This window comes from Triturus cristatus, chromosome 3_2 (assembly GCF_964204655.1).
Source record: "Triturus cristatus chromosome 3_2, aTriCri1.1, whole genome shotgun sequence".
Lineage (NCBI taxonomy): Eukaryota > Metazoa > Chordata > Amphibia > Caudata > Salamandridae > Triturus > Triturus cristatus.
In genome coordinates this window covers 86,123,448-86,145,346 of record NC_140584.1, presented here as the reverse complement: position 1 = coordinate 86,145,346, position 21,899 = coordinate 86,123,448, and the positions used below count along the sequence as shown (strand labels likewise).

At 45.0% G+C, this 21,899-nt stretch overlaps 1 protein-coding gene across 1 annotated transcript in view; it reads left to right on the top strand.

The window, feature by feature from the left end:
• The first annotated feature begins 236 nt into the window (after window positions 1–236).
• Window positions 237–21,899, top strand: part of UMPS (uridine monophosphate synthetase) — a 75,873-nt gene continuing 54,210 nt past the window's right edge. The window contains exon 1 of the mRNA XM_085647298.1: window positions 237–460. Coding sequence (XP_085503424.1) covers window positions 326–460 — 135 coding nt within the window. The 5' untranslated portion in view covers window positions 237–325. The remainder of the gene's footprint in view (window positions 461–21,899) is intronic.

The window sequence follows — 21,899 nt, the reverse complement described above, 5'->3', positions numbered from 1 at the left end:
CATTAACATGGCTGCTTCGATAATTCTTGATTTCCTGCCTTTAGTTTTCACATGCAGTATCAAAGCAAAAACGTAATCGGCTGTTTCATAGGAAATCTGTTAGGCGTGTATGCGTGCCATTTCAAGAATATATACACGATAATGATATATTCATTTCTTTTATCACTCCTATTATTTCTCGTCACTGCTTAATTCCCCCACGGGGGTGACGCCATCACGCTGCGCCTATTAGTAGAGGTTGGGCTATGGTTGGTGATTGGCTTGCTGAAACGCGGCGTGTCTCGCTCGCATCCTTTTCGTATTTACTCATCCCCGACTCGCAGACATGGAGGCGCTGGCTCTGCGACTCTTTGAGATCGAAGCTGTTAAGTTTGGGAGCTTCAAGCTTAAGAGTGGCCTCCTCACCCCAGCCTACTTTGACCTGCGCGGTATCGTATCTCACCCCGACCTTATGAACCAGGTGTGCAAAAATATGTCTGGATACTTAAAGCAGGGTAGTGCACTGTATTTCTTAGAGCGTTTAGGCAGAGACCAGAATGAGTGCTTGGGGACTGAGTACCCTTGTGCCGTCATTTTGGGGTTGGATGATAAGTGACTAAATGCATACCCGTTAAATGGCATAACTCTTAATTTGTGACAATTTCAACTAGCCCTGCTTTTTTTTTTAACCAAAGCCACGTGAGGCTTTTTAGGCATTCAATTTTAAAACCTAATCTACAAGTTTCAGCATAGCTGCCAAGGTTTCAGATTTCTTATGTTTGACATTATTATAATTTCACTGTAATTATGAGTGACATTCTCAGCTGCCTGCTAATAAATTATGTTACTCAGTCACGATAGCCGACTCACAGAGCTGCCAAGTTTCAGACTGCATATATGTTTCAGTGGATTTATGAGTGACAAAAACAACAAGCATTGGCATAGCCAATAGGTCTCGCCTTTGGGACCTTATAAGTGTTTAGCTATGCAACAGTTGCATAACTAAATACTTATAAGGTCCCAAAAGCGAGACCTATTGGCTATGCCAAGCGGCCATGCGGCCGCGAAAGTGATCGCGATCAAACATCAAAGCGGCCGTGAAAGTAATCTCGGTGCGCGAGGGCCCCAGCGCACATGCACTGTAGCTCTAGGCTGGCCTGGTAGCACTTTTTGGAGCCCTCTCAATAAGTCTCGCCAGACCAGCGCATGCGCTGGGTCAGGCGAGACCTAAAAAGGAGGAGAAAAGAAACAACAAAAAAAAACAAATATGTGAAGTGGCACTTTTTCTCATGTAAACCCAAGCAATGAAGTCCATGGCACTAGATAAATAACAGAGAAATGATATCCCTTTGAGCAATGAGAAGCTCTAAAAACATTTTGAAACTGCTGCAAAAACCCCTAAATGTAAAGTCACTAATGTACTGCCCCTTTCATGAATGACAGACCTGTAAAACAATTGGGGCCCCATGATATTAAACAATAATCCTTTGAAGGCAAAGACACAAGTCAGATTACCCTGTTTCTCTTTGTGACGCACACTCTGACATCTGCAGTGATAGCATTAACCTATGAGGCTTCATAATGTTATAGCGCATTTCCCATTGATTACTATACTTGCGTTTATCGTTCATTATGCAAGCGGCGTTGGTTTACATGCAGTTAGCTGAATGTGAAAGACCAACTTTTTCAGACATGTGCCTCAACCCTCCCCACGCTCTCATATTGGCTTTATTGTACTAAGGTGTGCTCGATCGGACAGGACTGTGGGACCCTCTCATCAGGCACGTGGCTACACAGCTGTTAGACCAGGTCAAGCTATACTGAGGGGTCTGGCATGGACGAAGTTGGTGCCCCTTGTCTGCTCTGTCAGTGGCAGACACAGAAAAGATAAACAAGGCTGTCGCCCTGCGGTTCTGTGACTGCTTGCGGCCCCCAATAAACCAATCAAACCACACTGCTGTGTGTTGAACTCTTTTATCACCCATATAAATCCCTCTATTTCCAGCTGCTGTGTTGCACAGACATGTTAAGTTTTATGTATCCACCTCAATCACATCTACTTTATTGACCTCTGAAAGATTACATGCTGAGTCAACCCCGCACATATGCAGACTGTATCTGCATGTTCCACCAAAAGAGCTGCAAAACTGACAATTTGCACAAAACATAAAACTGAATTGCCTCTAGGTGCCTAAATATTACTTGGAACTGTGCCAATTTGTCCCTAGTTTGTTAGGTCTTGGCTGGCGATAGCAGCGTGCATGCTCTGCTCTCTGCATTCGAGGGCTTCTTGAAATCAATATGGTTGTGGAAGGGGACTTGAAGCCCCGCCCTTCTTTTAAATTGGGTAGTGTCATCTTCCATGCAAAACGCTGCCTTCTGATTGTAAAGGAGGCTTCTTAGTCCCTCCTTGTTGCTGCCTTGTCTCCTTTTGGCCCCGCCAACCGGGATTGGATCGTTTACTGGCGGCGTGTTACTATCTACTTTAATTACAGGATGAGGACTTTTTTTGTCATTCCGGCAGGAGCAAGGCGCACACTGTGTACTTATTGTCATTCCAGCTTGTTTTTTTTATGTTTCCGTTGCGCCGGTCCGGAGGTGCACTCGCTGTTCCCGTTGCACATAGTGCAAAGAGGCTCGCTTACTTTTCTTGTTGTGTTAAAACGCGTAACTAGCCAGAGAGCGCTAGCGTCTGGAGTTGCACTGTTCCCGTTTCCCTTCAGTGATTCGATATCGCCGTCCGGTGAAATCTGTGATTATTTTAATCTGAAAGTGTGAACATACCGCTGCAGATCGAAGGCGTATTCTTTAATAACACCTCCGAACAGGGAGCTGGATTTAAAGTCGCGTGGATTGAAACTGACGGATATTAAAAATAAGGAACAAGTTGGAAAATAATTAAGTCAGAGGAGCGAGATGTAAGAATAGCATGTTCTACGGCGGATTTTGTAAAAGCGGACTTGTGCTGTGTGTGTTTATGGCCAAAACATTTTGCAAATACCTCCTATGTTTACTTCATAACCCTCTTCCTCTCTTCTCTCTTCTCTCTTCTTTTTTCTGCTCTGGAAATGATCAGAGTGGGTCAATATGCAGAAGGACGTGACAGGGGGGGGGCTTGAAGTATGTGAAGGACAGCCTCTGGTGGACCTTCACTATGGTGACCAGACGTCCCGGTTTTCCCCGGACGGTCCCTGTTTTTGGAGAAGTGTCCCCGTGTCCCGACACTTCTCTCAAAGTGAGTCAAATGTCCCCGTTTTAGAACAGTGTCCGGGTTAAACACAGAAATGTCCCGGTTTTTTACTGTTCCGGTTGCGCGCATGCTCTGTTTTCACTGCGTGTGACTTCACTGTGGTGAGTGCCAGAGGCGCAACTAGAGCCAAATTTCGGGGGGGGGGAGGGGACTAAGCAAAAATTTCAGGGGGGGGCTGATTCTTCAAACAGTAAGCAGAGTGGCGCTGATTTCGGGGGTGGGGGGGCTGAATCTAGGCAGAGTGGAGCTGCAGGGGCTCTTAGAAGGGGTGAAACAACAGCGAGGCCTCATTAACATGCAAACGGTTTTTTTAAAGACCTGTGAAGTGCTCTGGCACGTCTTTGTGTCTGCCCGGGAATCGGTCTCATCCCGGGCTGCCACACACAACGCGGGGGGGGGGAGGGGGCTGAAGCCCTTTGAGTTCAATGGGTGTTGCGCGCCTGGTGAGCGCTGTAGCAGGAAGGGAAATCCTTTGAAGAGAGACATTTTCTCTCGGGATTTCCCTTCTTTGTTCATGCAGCGCAACCTACGTCATCATGACGTGGCAGCCATCGGTCATTGCCTCCATCAGTCTGGCCTGCACCTTATCAAGAGAACACCTTCAGCCCTGCAGTGATCTTTGTTGCTCAAAAAGTTTGGTGCATGCCCGCCATGTTTCTGATGATTGTGCTCCAAACATATTTGTTTATTCGAAACAAACTTCTAAAGTGGAAGATTATTCTAAACAATACAAAAATGCCCCCACACCCTGAGTGTTTTATATCTTGGTGTTGGGTATGATTATTTGTTTTTCTGTTTGTGACCACCAGATTCTATTGGGCAGTGATGGACGGAAAGAAGGGCACATCATATTGTTCACTCGAAATAATTGAGACCGTCTGATGCCTTTACTCTAACTGCCCATACTCTACTGGGCGGTCGAAGTGAAATTTCCGTGAGCAGAGCCTGAAGGGGCAATGCCGTTGGAGCGCAGGCAGCCTGCCCTAATCAAAATAGAGTGGGCAAGCAGAGGGTTTTGCAGACAAGGTAGTCAGTCAAGTTTCTGATGAAGTACCCTAACCGCAGGACTCTGAATTGGGCCCCTCCTGATTTTCCAAGATGTATAATTGCAAGTCTGATGACAATCTGTCATTATGTAGCCCACATGAGGTATGACAAAAACTAATATGAATCTTGAAACAATATAAATTCAACAAAGAATGGTTTTGAAATAATATTGAACTCTGCTAAAGTTACTAAAATAGACTCGCAAAGAGAATTCCTCTTGCTAAAGGTGTAAAGCTCCCGTAGATAATCTTTTCCACATCAATTTTGAATGTCAAGTGTCTGATGTACCTTAAAAATTGTCTCTTCACCATCTCTTAACCTAAAGAATCCTTGCAACTTTTCATACACATGTGCTTTATTATTACAGTTTAATATTATTCATTCTACCATTTTAGACGTCTGAAACTGTTTTATTAGTGTAAAGTATTATTTGTCAATTAGAGTTTATAAGTCATTAAAGGCAATATATCCCCTCTCTCACACTTATTGTATGCCTCATATTTATGTAATGGTGTTGGACAAGAGTTAGGCTGGTGCCAGAGGGACGACTGGCCAGGGGTGCATTGCTCTTCGGTTAGACTGTCTCTAGACAAGTATTACTGCTGTAGAACTTTACATGTTTATTGTGGACCCGAAAACATCCTGCACGCACCTTTGAGAAAGTGATCGTAATAAAGTCTGACTAGCTCTGCTAGAGGAGACCTGGGTGAAAGATATATTGTAATACAGGGTGGTCACCAACTATAGCAAATGTTGAGGCAAAGTCTGTTTCAATGGAATTAATGGTTACTGCCGGTAAAAGACCTCTGATTTGTCGTCTGTAATGCTTCATCTCGGTCTTATGGAGGGAGCTGTCCTTGTAGTCCCTTTTCTATGTCTATGACAGCTGTCAAATAGTCCTACTTTTATGTCGATGGTTACTGCAAACCTTAGTCCTACTTCTATGTCTATGACCTGTCCCCGTTTTTTGTTTTGAGAATCTGGTCACCCTAACCTTCACTGACAGTAACCCCATAACACCCCCACAACACCCCGCACTGAGCAATGCCTTTACACAACATAGTGGAGCACCCTGCGGAATGTAATGAGGGGTCCTAGGTGTCGATTGCCTCACAGACGTCCATTGGCCTAGAGGTTTAAGGTGCAGAGGGGGGGCGTTGGGCTGCTCCCAAGGGCTGCAGAGGTCGGCTTACGCCCCTAACTATACGCCGCTTCGTAGAATGTCTCCTGTGTGACTTTTGCATATACTAGAGACTCGCATCTCTTTGTGGCAGTGTTTTGTGTGTGTGTGTGTGTGTGTGTGTGTGTTTTTTTTTTTTTTTTTTTTTTTTTTTTTATTTTAACTTGCAGTTTTATAGTGCAAACTCGACCTGAAGGTATCAGAGCGCTTTACAGGAGCACAAGTTGCATTACAGACGGTCACATTCATTTTTGGGGCGATTAAGTGATTTGCCCAGAATCGCAGGATGTTTTGAGCCTTCCGCTAGACTCGAACCTGGTTCTACCAAAGTCGGCCACCCTAGCCATTAAACCACTGTTAATCTGTTTAAATGGGGTTTGAGGATGGGGCAATGGGCCTGAATAAAGTCACATGTGCCAAAACTGAAGGGAAAATTGTATACATCTTGGAAATCAAGTTCTATTCCTTGCCCCTATCTGGTAAGATGTGCAATGCAGATTTGTGTAGCATGAAAATATGTGCGAGTTAAAAAAACAAAAAACCCCAAAACTAAGCCCTTGGGTACTTCCCTGTTTTAAACGTGAAAAGTGCTGCCAGGGCACAAAACAGACCTTAAACATGACGGACAACACAGCCCACTGAAATAGCAGTCTGTGCCCGGACTCGGAAGCGTGAGCCCGTCCAACCGTGAGGAGTTCACTTGACCGACAGCCCTTGCATGAGTCATCGCGCCAGTCAGCCAAGCAAGATGCACACATTAAACTGGACAACTATAATGAAACACCTGCACAAGCTTCGCTAAACTTGCTGCCCTAATGAGCTGCGAGTGCTGAGACACTTGCCCTCTGATCCCTCCCTGTTAAAATTAAAGGCAGCTCTGATGGTCGCCGCCACCCTACTTCACCCCTTACAGCGCGCAAATGCGTGACTAATGCATTTTAATGCGGTGATGTGGATCACCACATTTAAATGCGTTAGTGTCATGTCTGATGCGTGATACTTGGCAGGGCTGTTTCAGCGTGCAATGGCATTCTATTAAAAGCCACGATGGACTGGAGAACTTCTTTTATTTTTCACCCACTGTTCTACATGAACACATTGTCCTATCTTCACAGCAGTTTGTGCATGTGCTCCCTCCTGGGGTACCAGAGTTTCAAAACCAGAGCCAGCGACTTTAGAAGTCTAGGAAGTAGGACTACATGAATGGTGTTACTGATGCGAGATGCTGAAGGGTTTACAATATAGTACTCCCAACCAAAGAAGGGCCAGGCTGCAAAAGAACAGTATTTCATAGGTGTTCACTTTGTTTTGTCCCCCCTCCCCCCCTCCCCCTCCCCCTCCCTTTTTTAAACCAAAAAGCATTGACTAGCATAGATGCTGTGTTAAGGACCAGTCTGTCCTTGACCGAGAATTAGATCGGCAGCGTGGCTCAACGCAAAGCTTATTCCCACACAGGAGGTAGCTCTCAAACTACACAGAGTAGAGTCCCTGTGAAACAAATACAGCTGTGTCATCAATTCATTTACTTTTTAATAGAATTTATCTAGTGTCAACAAACCCGACCGCCTTCCATTTGGTCCAAAAGTACCAAGCCAAAACGTGTTAACCCCTTTATTTCCTGAGAAGTTCATTCTTTATAAGACCATTGGATTTTATTTGAGCCTTGAATAGCACTTGCTCGATCCAAGGGTATCGGAGCGCTTTACAGGTTATGCGAATACATAAATGTTAAAAACATTTTTTTTAGTGTTTTATATAGCACAAACTAGACATGAGACATTGCGTATCAGAACGCTTTACATGAGCACCAGTTTCGTTACAAATGGACACATTAATTTTTGTTAGGCATGGGGAGTTTAAGTGATTTGCCCAGAATCACAGGATGTGGAGTGTCGTTGCCGAGACTCTAACCCGGTTCCCCAGCTTCGAGGTTGACCGCTCTAGCCGCAAGGCTACATCTTCTCCCCAAAACGTTTATTAGAGGTACAAAAGGAATTCTTAATGTAAATGTCACAAACCGTATTGTACTCAATGGTTAGAGTCAAAAGAAAAACGCAGGGTATATGGAGGAGAAAGGCATCAGGGAAAGGCGAATGAGCTAGTCACATTGAGGCAATTGAGCAGGTAATGAGACTGTCTAGAAGATGTTAATCAACAAGGGTAACTAAGACCAGTTTGTGTGCCTGTTGAGGTAGCTGTTGAGGAGTAGAGATTTGTGTTCACGTTTGAAGGGTGTCTTACAGCGGAGATCTTTAGGTAGCGAGTTCCAGCTCTTCGGAGCATTGCCTTCGAAGGAACGAGATTGAGATCTTTTCTTGAAGTTTAGAGAAAGGAGACGAGCATCAGGCTACTCAGTGTTCGGACTCTTCCAGCTCTTCGAATTCTGGTTTCTAGGTAGGGGGAGTTTGTGTGAAGCACTTTGTGGGTGATGCCGGCTGTCTTGAAAAAGCATCTGCCTTCGATGGGAAGCCATTTGAGACTCCTGAGGGCAGGAGACATGTGGTTAAATTGTTTAGTACCTGTGAGGAGTCTGGCAGCTGCGCTAAGAGCAGCTTTATTGGGTTCCAGGTGAAATTTAGGTGTTACAGTAAGGAGAGAATTGCCGTAGTCAGGTGTTGTGATGACAAGTAATTGCACGACCGTCTTAATATCATTAGGGTGGATAAACTGCTTTACTATCTTGAGGTGTCGGAGTGTGCAAGCACAGAGATGTTGATGTGCTTCACAGTGGACATGCTCTTGTCCAGGGTGATGCTCAATTACTTAACGAAGTTAGAGATAGATGAGGCGCAATTAAGAGTGTCCTGATTATTGATTCAAGTCAAAGTAACTTTTTATGGTTCCAAAGACCATAAAAGTTTCAGACATACGCTACACCTTAAAGAATTTCATCTTATATGTGCAGTGGCCTAAATAAAATTCGAAATTAACAATAGATAGCATTCAATGAGTAAGATGAGGGATATGATGCCAAACACCAAATAACCAATGCGACAGTCTGTATTATCAATCTTAAAATTCATAAATAAGAGTGATTGTTATTTAGGTTACAAAAAATCGGTTTATCTATTGTGACTCATAGTGTTTTCTTATAGACATTGCAACTTTAATGTAATTAGAAACTGCAGTGCAAATAGGTAAAGTAGACAAGGAGTGCAAGAAATGAAAACCTTCAATATAAGCTAACATTTTGCCCCTCGGCTCTTAATATAGAGCGGACAGAACAACAAAGTGCAAAGTGCTCTGAGCTGCCAAGTTGTCACATGGGCAAGGCGTTCATTTTTCAACCCATCCTGATTGCTTGGGGAATGCCACAAGAACGTGCAAGGTGTGTAGACAGGTTATAGTCCAAAAGTCTCGTACCTGTACATTGGTGGTAAAAGTTAGATAAAATTGTTGTTATGCAGGGAACAGGCATGAGAGACCTGTTGCTACCAGTTGTAAGCAGCGCATAGTTGTCCCAGAATAATGCACTTCTTTTATAATAACTTTCACATTTGTGTGAATACTAGCAGGGTTGTCATAGTAGTGCCCCAGGCTTATTTTATGGAGTTTCTGTCACAAATCTGATCCAGGGGATCGCCCATGCGCTATCTAAATTGATACAATCCCTAAAACGTCCCTTGAGAACATCAAGTCCTCATAGTCCTCAGCCAGATTTTTGCCCAAAGGAGCAACAGGGCAATATCTGTTCAATCCTCAAGATAGTCCAGCCCTGGCTCATAATGGCAAAATAGTTTGGGGGCACTATTTGGGGTCATCAATAGCCTTTTTATAAATTTGTTTTCCAAGACCTGAAGATGTCGACTTTTGTGGTAAACCCAAACTCCTGCCCCATTGGATGCAACAGATAAGCGGTTGGCTTTGTAGAGGGTAACCAACTCTGTTACCGGCTTATGGCCTACCTTGCAGGCAAAGCGGAATAACCCCTCCACAACCCGAATAGTATGTTGAGCCCTTGAAGTGACGAGGTAATCCCAGGTCATAGTCTTATTAAAAATGTTCCCTAAATATGTCAAATTGGACAACTGATTGATGGTCTTGCCCCTTACAGCAAATTGTCTTGTTTTAGTTGATTTGGGGCCACACACCATAATGTATGATTTAATAAAATTTACTTTTAGGTCCAGTGCTGACATAAAATCTTTAAAAGCATTGAGTGATTTTTGGAGACTATTAGCTGTCAGACATTCGCACGGTATAGTCAGCATAAGATAACCATGGGACCGGGTTGCCTCCAATTCTGGGAAAATCAAATTCCTTCCTATTAAAAATAAATGCATCTAAACCATTAGTGTACAAAAAAAAGAGAAATGGATCTAAAATGCACCCCTGCTGAACACTGTGTATGGTGAAAATGGGCCTAGTCTCCACCCACCCCTCCGTGGGCCATATCATATGTCAACCTTAGTAGAAGTTTGAAACCTATGCAGGAAACGAAATGCGAGCTTCTTCAAAACCCACTTTCCCCATTAGTCCCCACAATTTCTCTCGATTAACGTTATCCAAAGCACTGGACAAGTACATGAAAGCCAAGTGGATGGAACCCCTCCTGGCCTTCATGTACTTTCCCATAATCCGAGACAAATTGAGGCACTGTTCTGTGGTACACATCCCCCTTCTAAAACCAGATTGCATTTTTGACCTGATCCCTGTACTGCTCGCCCAGGTCTCAAGGCTTGCGAGGACGACCCTCTCCAATACCTTTGGAGTGGTGTCGATAAGTGAAATTGGCTTGTAACAGGCTGGGTCACTCGTGTTGCCCTTTTTTAGGTCTTGCCTGGCGTTAGCAGCGTGCATGTGTTACTATCGCCATGCGAGGGCCTCTTGGAATCTATCCGGTTTCCGAAGGGGACTTGAAACCCCGCCCCTTCTTTCCATTGGCTTGCATCATAGCTTATGCTAAACGCAGCCTTTCTATTGTGAAGGAGACTTTTTAATCCCTCCTTGTTGCTGCTCTGTCCGCTTTTAGCCCCGCCCACCTGGACTGGATGCTTTACTAGCGGCGTTAGACTCTCTCTGTTAATTAGTCTGGACACACTTTTTTCTCATTCGGCTTTGGCAAAGGCAGCCGCGTGTTTATTTTTACATCGCGCTTTTACTTAAAGTGAAAGCGCGATGCAAATATAAACACGCGGCTGCCTTTGTGCGATGTTTGTGTATGTCATTCCCAAACTCCACCTAATATTTGCACCTCTTCCGATGGTGAATTATAGAACCAGTATGATTTTGTTCACGAAGAGTACGTGCTTTTTTTATGTCACACACTAATGGCAACTCTAGGCGCCTGGGTGACCTTTAGTACTTCTGAAAGGAGCCGGACCACCCCCCCGCCCTCTTCCACGGCCCCTTAAGCTTCTAAAAGTGCAGCTAGAGGGTGCGACTAGCTCATCCTTCATGCTTGTTCAGTCCTTGCAGTCTCTGCTGAGACTGCTTTTAGGAGTTGCAAAACTACCCAAGGGTCACAAGGGCGACAACCAGTCCTCCTGTACTTCATGCAGCATCACTGTCCAGATCGGGGCAGTGAGATGTATGTACCGGGAGTGAGTCCTGCCATGCTTAGTGCTGCTGACTGGAAAGATAGGGCTAGCCTGGAGCCTCTCTTCTGATATGGAGCCAGGTGGCAGCTATGCTGTTTGTTTGAAGTGTAAATCAGCGTATTGTGCACACTAGTGCAGTAAAGAAAGTGGTTGGATGGCTGACAAACTTGACACACAAGGGGAGGAGACGATACTGACACATTCAGGGGCTGTCACGCATATATTCGATAGAAAAGCCACATCCGTTGTGTAGAGTGCCGCGCTGCCCCGTCCCTGCGGCTTTTAGGTGCTTTAATGAACAGAAAATTAAACTAGCGGTTGCACAAAAAATGCCCGGAATTTTGAGGGGGTACTTCATTTCGCCGTTCATTAAAATAAGTGAGCGTGGAAATCACTAAGCGAGAACCGCGGTTACCTGTTGAAAGTTAACGAGCAACTTGCGCTTTCCCTTCGCTTGTGTTGTGGTCCCTCCTTACTCAGGCGCATCAGCCCCACCCACCCACCCACCTACCTACGCATCCAGTCCGTACATTCAGATAGTGTCCAGAGCAGCCTACGACGGTGCGCTCCTTCCCTCGCTATGCGCGTGACTTAACATGTTTCTTCTGGGTGCAGCATGTCTAAACAAGCACCATTTGCCTCTCTACAAGCCCGACTTGGTTAAAACAATAACTTTCATCCAATTATGTGACGAATTTAGATCACACCCGCGAAGAAACTGCTGTAAACCTCGCCTCCGCACCCAGCATGTAGTGTGTTTATAGCAACACTGCGTCCAGCGCTCCACCACCGTCTGAACTGCTTCAAGGTGCAAGGTGGAGCGGTATTAAAAAAACAAAAAAAAAACTCGACATGAACGTTCGGCTCAAACGTGCCTACAGCCCAAAATACACCTGCCTTTTGGGCCAGCAGAAAAATAATCAGTGGAGGGATTTTTTTTTTATGTGCAGGGTGAGAAGACTTTGAAAACCAAAAACCAGGACATTTGGCAAATATAGAACTACAATTTTACAACCCAGGGGCACAGAATGACATGACCGTGCTCATCAGCATAGAAACACAGACTGCAAGGTACTAAGGGAATACTTTAAATCCAACTTTTAAGCCCAGTATCGTGCATGTTAATTACCTAGCTTTTCTATAAGAGCTGCTGTCTAGTCCTGCCTTGAAATCCACAAAAACACACCTCCTTGTGTTTTTAGTCGACCCCTGCTGAAAAACTGCTAGCTAAATATGCCAGGACAGCTGATAACTGGGACTGAACCGGCAAATCCAGGACATCTGGCCGGCCATCCTGCTATGCAAGGGTTTTGTTCAATGCAACATGCTGCACCTCTCCCACCTCAGTTATCTTTTACCATAGCTACCAAGTGACCCATCATGTGTGACATCTTCATCTGGCCCTGAAAATCATACACTCCCAGCTGACTGAAATATGCAGCATTGTCCTTTGGCAAACACATCCTTAAGTTATTTTTGGCGCCACTATCCAATGTATTTTATCGCTCACCCATACTTTGGTGCATTCCAAACTTGCCATCCACTAACCAATATGACTCTTATCAAAACAATACAAAACAAACAAAATATCAACAGATCAATTTGACTTCTGTTAATAAGAATTCCAAAACTACAAGTGGTTCCTAGAGCTATACAAGTGGTTGGATTGTGCTATACAAAAGCACTCACTATATCATAACACTTTGTATTTACGCCTCTTTGCAGCTAAGATTTAATGGGGAAGAAATACAAAAAGGCATTTTGGAGGCACCATGAACACTGAAATATTTCACTCATTCTCTGGATCGAGGGTCTCCAATCTTTTCTGTAATAAGAGCTGCTTAAGTACAATGAAAATCATCTTGGGCTACTAACATGGTTAGTGTTGTAATAGTGAGCACATCCCCCAAAATTACATAGTAGCTACCCGTGCAAGATTACCAGAAGAGGTCACCTTGCCAGTAGTAATACAACAAGCATTGAAAATGCAATATGTCTCACCTTTGATTAAGTTAAAGCCATTTGCTTTGCTAATGGTATTGTATTCTAGCTTTGCATTATTTAGTATACATTTGTGATATGTGCATATATTTGCTCTCCCCTCGCCCCTTTCATCTGCCGCTTGCTATACGAAATTAACACACATACTATTCTTCTATGTATTCACCTCCGAAATCTGAAACAGTGCTCTTTTCCTACTAATGATCTGCTTTAAACTACTACACATCTAACAAAACAATTCTAACTACAGACAACCACATATCACAAATATACATTAAATAATGCAAAGCTAGAATACAATGCCATTAGCAAAGCAAATGGCTTTAACTTAATCAAAGGCGAGACCTATTGCATTTTCAATACTTGCTATGCACTCGGACCACAATGGCCCCCATCCAAGTTGGTGGAATGGGACCGATCAACACAGCCTTGGAAACATTGGTGAGCAGGGGTGCCCACAGGTTGGGGTTTCTTTTAAACCGATCTAGTGGAACCCCATCACGGCCTGGGGTTTTCATACGGATTCCCCTCACTAAAGCCTCCTCAACCTCCGCCACTGTGAGGGATGCACTTAGTTGGGAGGCCAAGGTTAAGTCCAGTGTCAGTTCCCAACTTTCCTGGTCTAACGGGACACTGTTTGGGTTAAATAATGGCGAAAGAAATGTGATACCCAGGCTTCCCCAAAACCAATGAATCCACACGTCTAACCTCGTCCGTAAATAGAGGGAAGTTAATAATGTCCCAGAAGCTTTAATTGTCTTTCAATGAACTGGCTCTCTCCAGATCTTCCCAAGATAATCTCCTCCGTTCTTCTTTCCTTTGTTTAATAGTGTTTATAAGCCGGTCTTGAGTTTTTAATTAGCGTTCTATCATGAGGGTTAGGATGAAGGGCCGTTGTAAGGTTCTTTTGAGCTCTGGAACATTCGGTGTTAAACCATCGTATCTCCTGGGGTTCCCTTCACTGAGCTGATTTGTGTAGATGTTGCTAAAAATCTAACCAGATCAGCTCAGTCATGTAGCACCTTGTTGGAGGAGGGGGGGCAAGGGGCGGAGAGTCATCTTGGAGGCATCTCATAATAAGGTTTAAATTTGCCGTGACATTTCTCCTCAAATTGGGTAGGGTATATTTTGCCCCTTTATTGCGATTTATAGTGAATGGGACAACCATCACCTTGCCCTACCTGGGCTATTCTGCTAAGAGAAACGGTGAGGAGATTATGGTCAATTCCATTATTTGGTTCCACCTCAAAGACGCCGACATGCGGCGAAAACTTTCTTGTGATGAACATAAAATCAATGAGGCCTTCTCTGCCTCCTCCAGTATAGGTAAGGCACTGTGGTAAGGGGCTGCTGTCCGAATTATTAATATTAATAAGGCCCAAGTCATTTTCGATAATAATGGCGTTTAGAGCCTCACCCTGTGATGTGTGGATACAATGCGGCAGAGGCTGGCCCTCCATGTCCAGCAACCCACAGACTCGTTTGGTGCTATACGAACAGGTGGTACATTTGAAATCCACCATCCAGAGGATACATAAAGGTTGCCACTTTCCCGCAATATTATTGATCTCCGCCTGTACGGCTTCGATAACATGACAGCTATTTTGGTTCGAAGAAGTTACAATACCAATTTACCAGTAGCAGCTTAACCCAAATCGAATTGGAAATCTGCATTAGTTGGTACCCGGGTGAGGCATTTACAACAAGGGCTTGTATGGACCCATATTTAACTGAAATTAGAGTCACCAGCCCTCCTTTTGTCCTCACAGCCTGTGAAGGTGTTGCATGGACAGTGAAGGAACGGTAACCGTCCAATATGATATCAACCTTATGCCATGTTTTCTGGAGGCAGACCATATCAAAACCCTTAACATAGTCCAACCATACCTCATTAGACCGTTTTGCACGAATACCTGCGATGTTCCAGGAAATAATTTTAAATGGAGAAGTAGTGTGTCCCTGGCTCACCGAGCCCACCTCAGTCCAGTTAATGATAGGCATGGTGGGCGGGGTTACTATACCCGACCCCTTCCCTCCAAGGTTATTATTGGGGATTGAAACAGGAAGCTGAGAACGAGTTTCAGGTTTGTCCCCAGTGTTACTAAAGCTGATGGTGTTTTGCAAAGTAGTACCAGGTGGATTTGCAAGCTGCCTATTTTCAATGCCATCTGCGTGTGAGTCTCTCCCTAGGCTGACACATTGTGAACTTGTTCTTCTTGATTCGGCTGGACTACAAGAACGCACAGGTAGTCAGTCGAACTCAGTCAAACCAGAGAGAGCGTCAAAGCGGTTGGAATGAATAAATGAAGAGGAGTGGGTGAGGTGTCTATTCTGACCTAGCCAAGTGGAGTGTTTCCTCTTGCTGGTCCCCTGATAGGGGGACAGAAAAAACCCAGTTGGCAAGCCTTTATCATTTTGCTCGGTGAGGCTCTAAGGTGGTTCAAAGTAAAATATGTGCACCTAGCATTGTTAAAATTGAGCACTACACAATCTCCTTCCACACATCCCGCTCACCCGCCTTGCCATGATGATGTGTTCAGGCCAATTAATCTGCAATGGCATTTTCCTAGAGCACCAATGTGCTGATTTATTTAGAAGGCTCTGACCACTTTCTTGTTGGCCGGGGGGGGAGGTGAGGAACCCCTGTCAAGATCAATGTATATGGGGTACAACCGGGGGGGTAAGTTGAAGATGTTGTTTTCCCCCCCGCCCAGTTAAGAGACTATGCCCTGGACCTATTGTATTTGTGTTTACTTGTGACTGTCTCCCTCCACTAAGAGGGCCAGGTCTTGACTGCTCTGCCCCACAGTGCCCCTCCTTTGGTTTTCCCCGTTAAAGACCGTCCCTGTAACAATATACTCTGCGTCTGTGTCCTGTATTCCTCATCATGTGGGCCTAAGGCCCATGATGCAACACCCAGGTTCACATGCTGTCGTGACCGTTTTCTTGTTCTTTACACTTGTAAGGGGGGACTCTTGCAAGGTAGCCCGATTATTTGTGGTGGTTGACCCCCATATGTGGATCTATCTACCCAAAGAGGCACTGGGGGGGGGGGGTCATCCTCTACCCTTTTATCTTTGTGGCTACATAGTGGCCATGTCATTTGGTTCTTTAGTTGCCATTAATTTCCCTGGGACCTGCAATAGTCTGGCAAGAGGCTCTTCCATGCAAACTAAACGAGATAGATTAGGTACCAATGCCTCTTTTACTACTTCACTGACTTTTTCAGTCAATGTGTCCATTTCAGCCTGTGCATTAACTTTTCCTTCATCATTGCGAGTTGTACAGGCAGTCTCTAGAGTGGGTTTGTTTAGTTCTCTTAACTCTTGGTGACTGACCCTTCAATCTATGGTCCATCCCTGCCAATTCAATGTGCTTCCTCTTCCCTCCTGCTGCGCTCTGGGACCCAGTTTTTTCTGTAGTTGGTCGAGAGGCAAGCTCATCTCTCTCATGGATGGCACATAAGTCACCCTGACTCAGAATAATAATAGTGGGGGAAAGTGGAGCTTGTGGCCTCTGTTCAGAATCTATTTCAGCCGTAACTGTATGGGAGTCCTGGTGGCAGGGGCAGGTGGATCAAGGAGTGGGGCTAGTGAAAGTCTTCTCTCAGCCAGTTCTATTTCCTTATTAATTGCCCCTGCTGCCTTTCGGAGAAAGCCATCCAAGGTAGCCTCTCTGGTTTTTGTGGAAGGGGTGAGTTTCCATTTCCCCATAGTGAAGAGGGCCTTGTATATAAACAGTTAGGGGAGTTTTAAGCTTTTACCCTCACAGCACTTCACCAGGTTGGAACTTGATGCCTCTATCCCAGTGTGGAGGTGAGAAAAACCAAGAGGGTGGGCTTTTATGCACCTCCTGTCACAGGGAACAAAAGCGTTGGCGCCTCCTGACTCTGTGCCTTGTGGGGATGAATTCTCCAGGAAGAAAGTGCAGGTAGGCGAGAGCTCCCGCGCTGCCTTTATGTGCCTCCTGGCGCAGGGAACGGACGTGTTGGTGCCTCCTGGCGATCTGCCTTGTGGGGAATGAAGTACCCAAGAAAAAAGTGCAGGGTGCAGGTAGGCGAGGAATCCATTTGAATCAATTTTAGAGCTATGGCTGTCTACCCTTTAAGATCTGATGTGTTGCCTCCTTGCATCCACAGTTGAAAATTAAATTTTCACAGCGCCCTCCCTTTTGGGCCACTATGCGTATGCTCTCCACATTCCACTTTAGTCTGCCTCCACCTTAGTCTGCTTTGATAGCCCCACAAAGGTAGTGAGAACAGCCCGACTGACTCCTCACGATACAGCGCTGTCACCTAACACTCCTGGGGAGCTGGTGTGATGCCTGTATTGCCGCCTCCTTGCTCTTTGGTTGTACCTCTCTCTCCACTAGTATTGGTGCTGATCCTGGGTCTCCTTTCACGTACTCTGCTTGTCCATTTCAGACGCATCAGACTCCATTGCTACCTCACTTCTCTGATCGACGTTTCCTTCATGCAGTTCACTAGGGCTGAAGTCCGCTCCACCTCCAATTTGAAAATAACAGCCTCTTCAAGCCCAGATTTGTCTCCTTGTTAATAACCGTCTGGGGCACGAATGGTAGTGAAATGCAGCGTCTCGGCGTTTGGGCTAAGGGCAGAAAGAGCAGTCGAATGCACGGTCGTATTGAAGCCTCCAAAACCACACTTGCACAGAACACACTTTGATCCATTCTAGGATAGGCAAAGGATTAGTTCTAGGGGGAAGAGAAGTAGTTCTGTCTTTTTGGGGTTCAGTTTAAGATTTTTTTTTTTGAAACCAACTTTATTGGGTTTTTTCATTTTACAGAAACCCTTCATCATTTTTCAGTAGTTATACAGGAAGCATCTGCTTATAATTCCTTCACACAAAATACAATGTCGTTCCATTTGTCTAGTCGAACATAACCTCCGATGTAGTACATATTATTGCTTGAAATTATATCAATAACATAAATGGCATTGTGTTAATTGCTACCCATCAACACCCCCCCCCCCCCCCCCCCCCCACCCTTTCTCCTTCCCTCTATACCCAACCGCTCTCTCCCTGGGCTCGGATTATAATAGCTCCTGATTTTATATTTATGTCTCTTCAAGCATCCTTAGTGGGGCCAGCCTCACTCCACATATTGAGATCTCCCCCAGTTAATACTCTATATTCCTGATTGTTTGTGGTTTGTGTCCACTCACTACGTTTGTGGAACATCCAGTATATCATCTGGGTTACTTCCTTTGAAAGCCTCCAGTGCTACATCGCATTCTAATGCTTGGGTTTTTCCGGAGCCCCCTGGCTTCCTCCCTACGCAGGGTTGCACTTTCCGCACCCGCCCACCTAACCACTTCATTATGCCATGTATGCAATGAAGGCGCTGTATCCGATTTCCAACGCGTGGTGATGGATATTTTAGCTATCGAAAGCGCCAGATCTAGAAAACTCAACTGAGCTTTTTGCACTGGTCGGTGTCTACGGAGTAAGCACTCTAATGCCGACTCTCCCACAAAAAGATGGGTAGCTGTCTCTAGCATTTGCACCACTCTTCCCCCAAAAAACTCCCAGTCCCGGGCATGCCCATAACATATGGAGTAGGTCGGCCTTGAACAGATAACATCTGGGGCAGAGATGGGCAGTGGTCGGATACATCCTCTGTAATCTGTGTGGTGTCAGATAAACTCTGTGTATAATAATGCATTGTATGAATTTAAACTTTGCATTTCGTGGAATTTTCCTAGGGTAGTCTAAAATATCTGTCCGTGAACTCCCGTCCCATATCCGTTACCCAGTGCGCTCGGAGAGCTTCAAGGGGAAACCTCCCATGTGCACGAATACTCAAGTACAACCATTTAATTAGGTGGCTAAACCGACCCATGAGATAAAGCGTTTTAACTAGTTCATGTGTCTGGGGCTAGACCCAGGTCGGAGGACCACTGCTTTTTGACATAGTGCAATAGTGCAGTATGTGTAACGTACTAGGTATTGGGAGCCCCAGTAGCTTGTATAAAATGGTCATGATCCATGAGCACCTCACCTCCGAAAAAGTAACCCAATCGTGTCCACCCCTACGTCCAACTACGCCCCGAGCGCCTGTGTCGTCCATCTGCCACTTGCTAGTGGTATCCCCACCAGCAGGATGTTACCTGCGTAAGGACTGTGGTTGGCTGTATACTTCAAAGTCTTCTTCCAGCAGTCCAGTGCAGTTTTCAGCAGTGGCCGTAAAGTCTGGGGAGTTTTGCTGTGCGGCAGTAATAACGTATGTAAGCTGCCCTGTTCGGGTTGTTTCGTGGTGTAACCAATCTCCTGTAAGTTACGCCCTGCTGTCCAGTAGGATAACCATTGCAATTGACAGGAATAATAGGCTTTAAAATCGGTGCACCCATACCACCCCCTTGTGCATCTATCTGTAATTTCTTAAGGCTTATTCTGCGACATCCCGTTCTACAAATAAGGTCCATCAGAATAGCATCCAGCGCGCTAAAAATAGACGGGGGGCACCGCCAACAGCAGATTTGCAAAGTAACATAATAGACGTGGGAGCACCACCATCTTAGATCTTGCTACTCTACCCATAACTGAAAGAGGCAGAGTTGTCCAAAAAGCCACCAAAGACCGAATCCCTCTAATAGCTTTGTTGAGATTACCCTCCAAAAAGAACAGTGTCCGGGTGAGGCTAATCATGAAAGAAGAAAGCGTTTAATTTAGATTCATTAATTGCTAATCCAGATATCCTCTCATAGTCAGCAAAGATCCTTGGAATTGGGTCTATGCCTCCCAGAAGGTTTGTCACGTAAATAATTAAATCGTCTGCGTATGCCGATACCAAGTGTGTGCAAGTAGCAATCGGGATACCGCACTGAAGCCTCTGCTCACAACCGCATTGCTAGTGGCACCAGCGCTCATACAAATAATATTGGGGACAAGGGGCGGCCCTGTCGCGTGCCTCTATGAATACGATACTCTTGCAAGATTTGTTTTCCAGACCTGACCCTGGCCGTCGGGGCTTCATATAAGAGACTCATCCATTTAATGTAATCGGGGGGGGGGGGAGGAGGAGGGGGTTGGGGAGTAGCCAAAGCGTGCGATGGCCTGAAACATGTACTCCCAGGACAGTGTATCAAATGCCTGCCGCAATATCTAAAGCGATACATCCAGCTTGCTGATAAGGAGTTAGATCTGAGGACATTATATGGTGTAATCTCTGTTTATTTAGTGATGTGCTTCGTGTCAGTATAAATCCACACTGATCCATGTGGATTAGTCTGTTTAAATATGGTTGGATCCTATTTGCTAGGATTTTACTTAGTATCTTCTATTCTGTGGATAACAAAGACAGGGGGCGGTAGCCCGACATGTCATCTAGGTCCCTACCTGGCTTTGGCAACGACACCACCAGCGCATGAACCCTAGTGCGAGGCAGGTGTCCTATTCCAAATTCTAGAGATTGATATATATACTTCCTCCAATTGGGGTATTATTAGCTCCGAATAAGCCCCAAAAAATTCCACTGGTAAGCCATCCATGCCTGGCGTTTTATTACGCAAAAGCCCTTTAATAGCTGCCTTAATTTCTCCTCTAGTAATGGAACCTTATAACGCGTCCTGCATGTCCTCCGGGACCTGTGGGTATGTTAAGCCTGTGAGAAAGTCATCAATATGTGTTCTGTCCAGTGGTAGTGGTGCCTCATATAGCGCCTCATAGTATGTACATAAGGCCTAGTTTATGTCATATTGTGGGGGTTCAGTTTAAGATGGTTGGCTTTGAGCGAAGATTGTATATTAAGTGTGGTGTTCAGTTGTCGGATGTCTCGTGTGATTTGGTTTTGCAGGAGAGTTGTCATCGGCATTTAGGTGGTATTTGACCCCTGTTTGATTCAAAATGATTGAGGGGTTCTATGAAGAGATTGAGTAAGGCTGGGGAAAAATAGAGCCTTGGGGTGTGCCTTGCATCCCAGGAGTTGGGTTGGAGAGACCGCTGTGGATTTTTATTTGCTGGCAGCTATGTTGCAGATAGGACGCGAACCCAACAGGACACTGCCATTGATACCCGCACGATATCCGAGAGTTTCAGGTAGAGCTGGGTGATTTTACAGTATTGAAAACTGCAGATAAGTAGAGTAGGATTAGGAGATGGGCATCACCTTCATCCAGGCTTCTGTGAAATGTCATCTAAAGTATTGAACATGGTTGTTTTGGTGCTATAACCTTTCCTGAATCTTGATTGGAAAGTGTTGTGGAGTGTTGGTTTCAATATGTCTGTTTAGTTGCAGGAGGACACATTTTTCCAGCATTTTGATTAGGAAGGGAAGGTTTGTGATGGGTCTGAGGTTCCTAGAGTCATTGGGATCCGTTTCTGTTTTTTTAAGGGAATGTGAGTGCCTTGACCTATTTTATGGGACTCTGGAACACAGCCTGAGGTGTGAGAGGCATTAATGAATTTGGTCCAGAGCGGGAAGATGATATGGTAGAGGTTCTATACTTTGGTGGAGGGTAGTGGGTCAGAAGTGTGGGTAGAGGTTCTATACTTTGGTGGAGGGTAGTGGGTCAGAAGTGTGGGTAGAGGTTCTATACTTTGCTGGAGGGTAGTGGGTCAGAAGTGTGGGTAGTAGACTTCAAGTATGCTTTTATTTTGAAGACTTAATTTTCATTTATAGTTTAGAAGTCTGTCCAATGAACATTGTTTTTGGGCTGATGGCGATCCTGATTGATTTCAGGTTTTGTTGGGACGTGGTTGTCGTTTGGTTTAGCCCTACAAGCTTGATCGATAGATTGATTTGCTTTGTGTAAATGTTGGGCCTGTAAATCATTGAGCCCTCATGAACTTTACTTCTGATTTTCTTTAACAATCTCTAGGTGTATTTATGGATGTTTTAAATGACATGCGTACACCTTCTTTGAAGGTTTACAACGGACTAC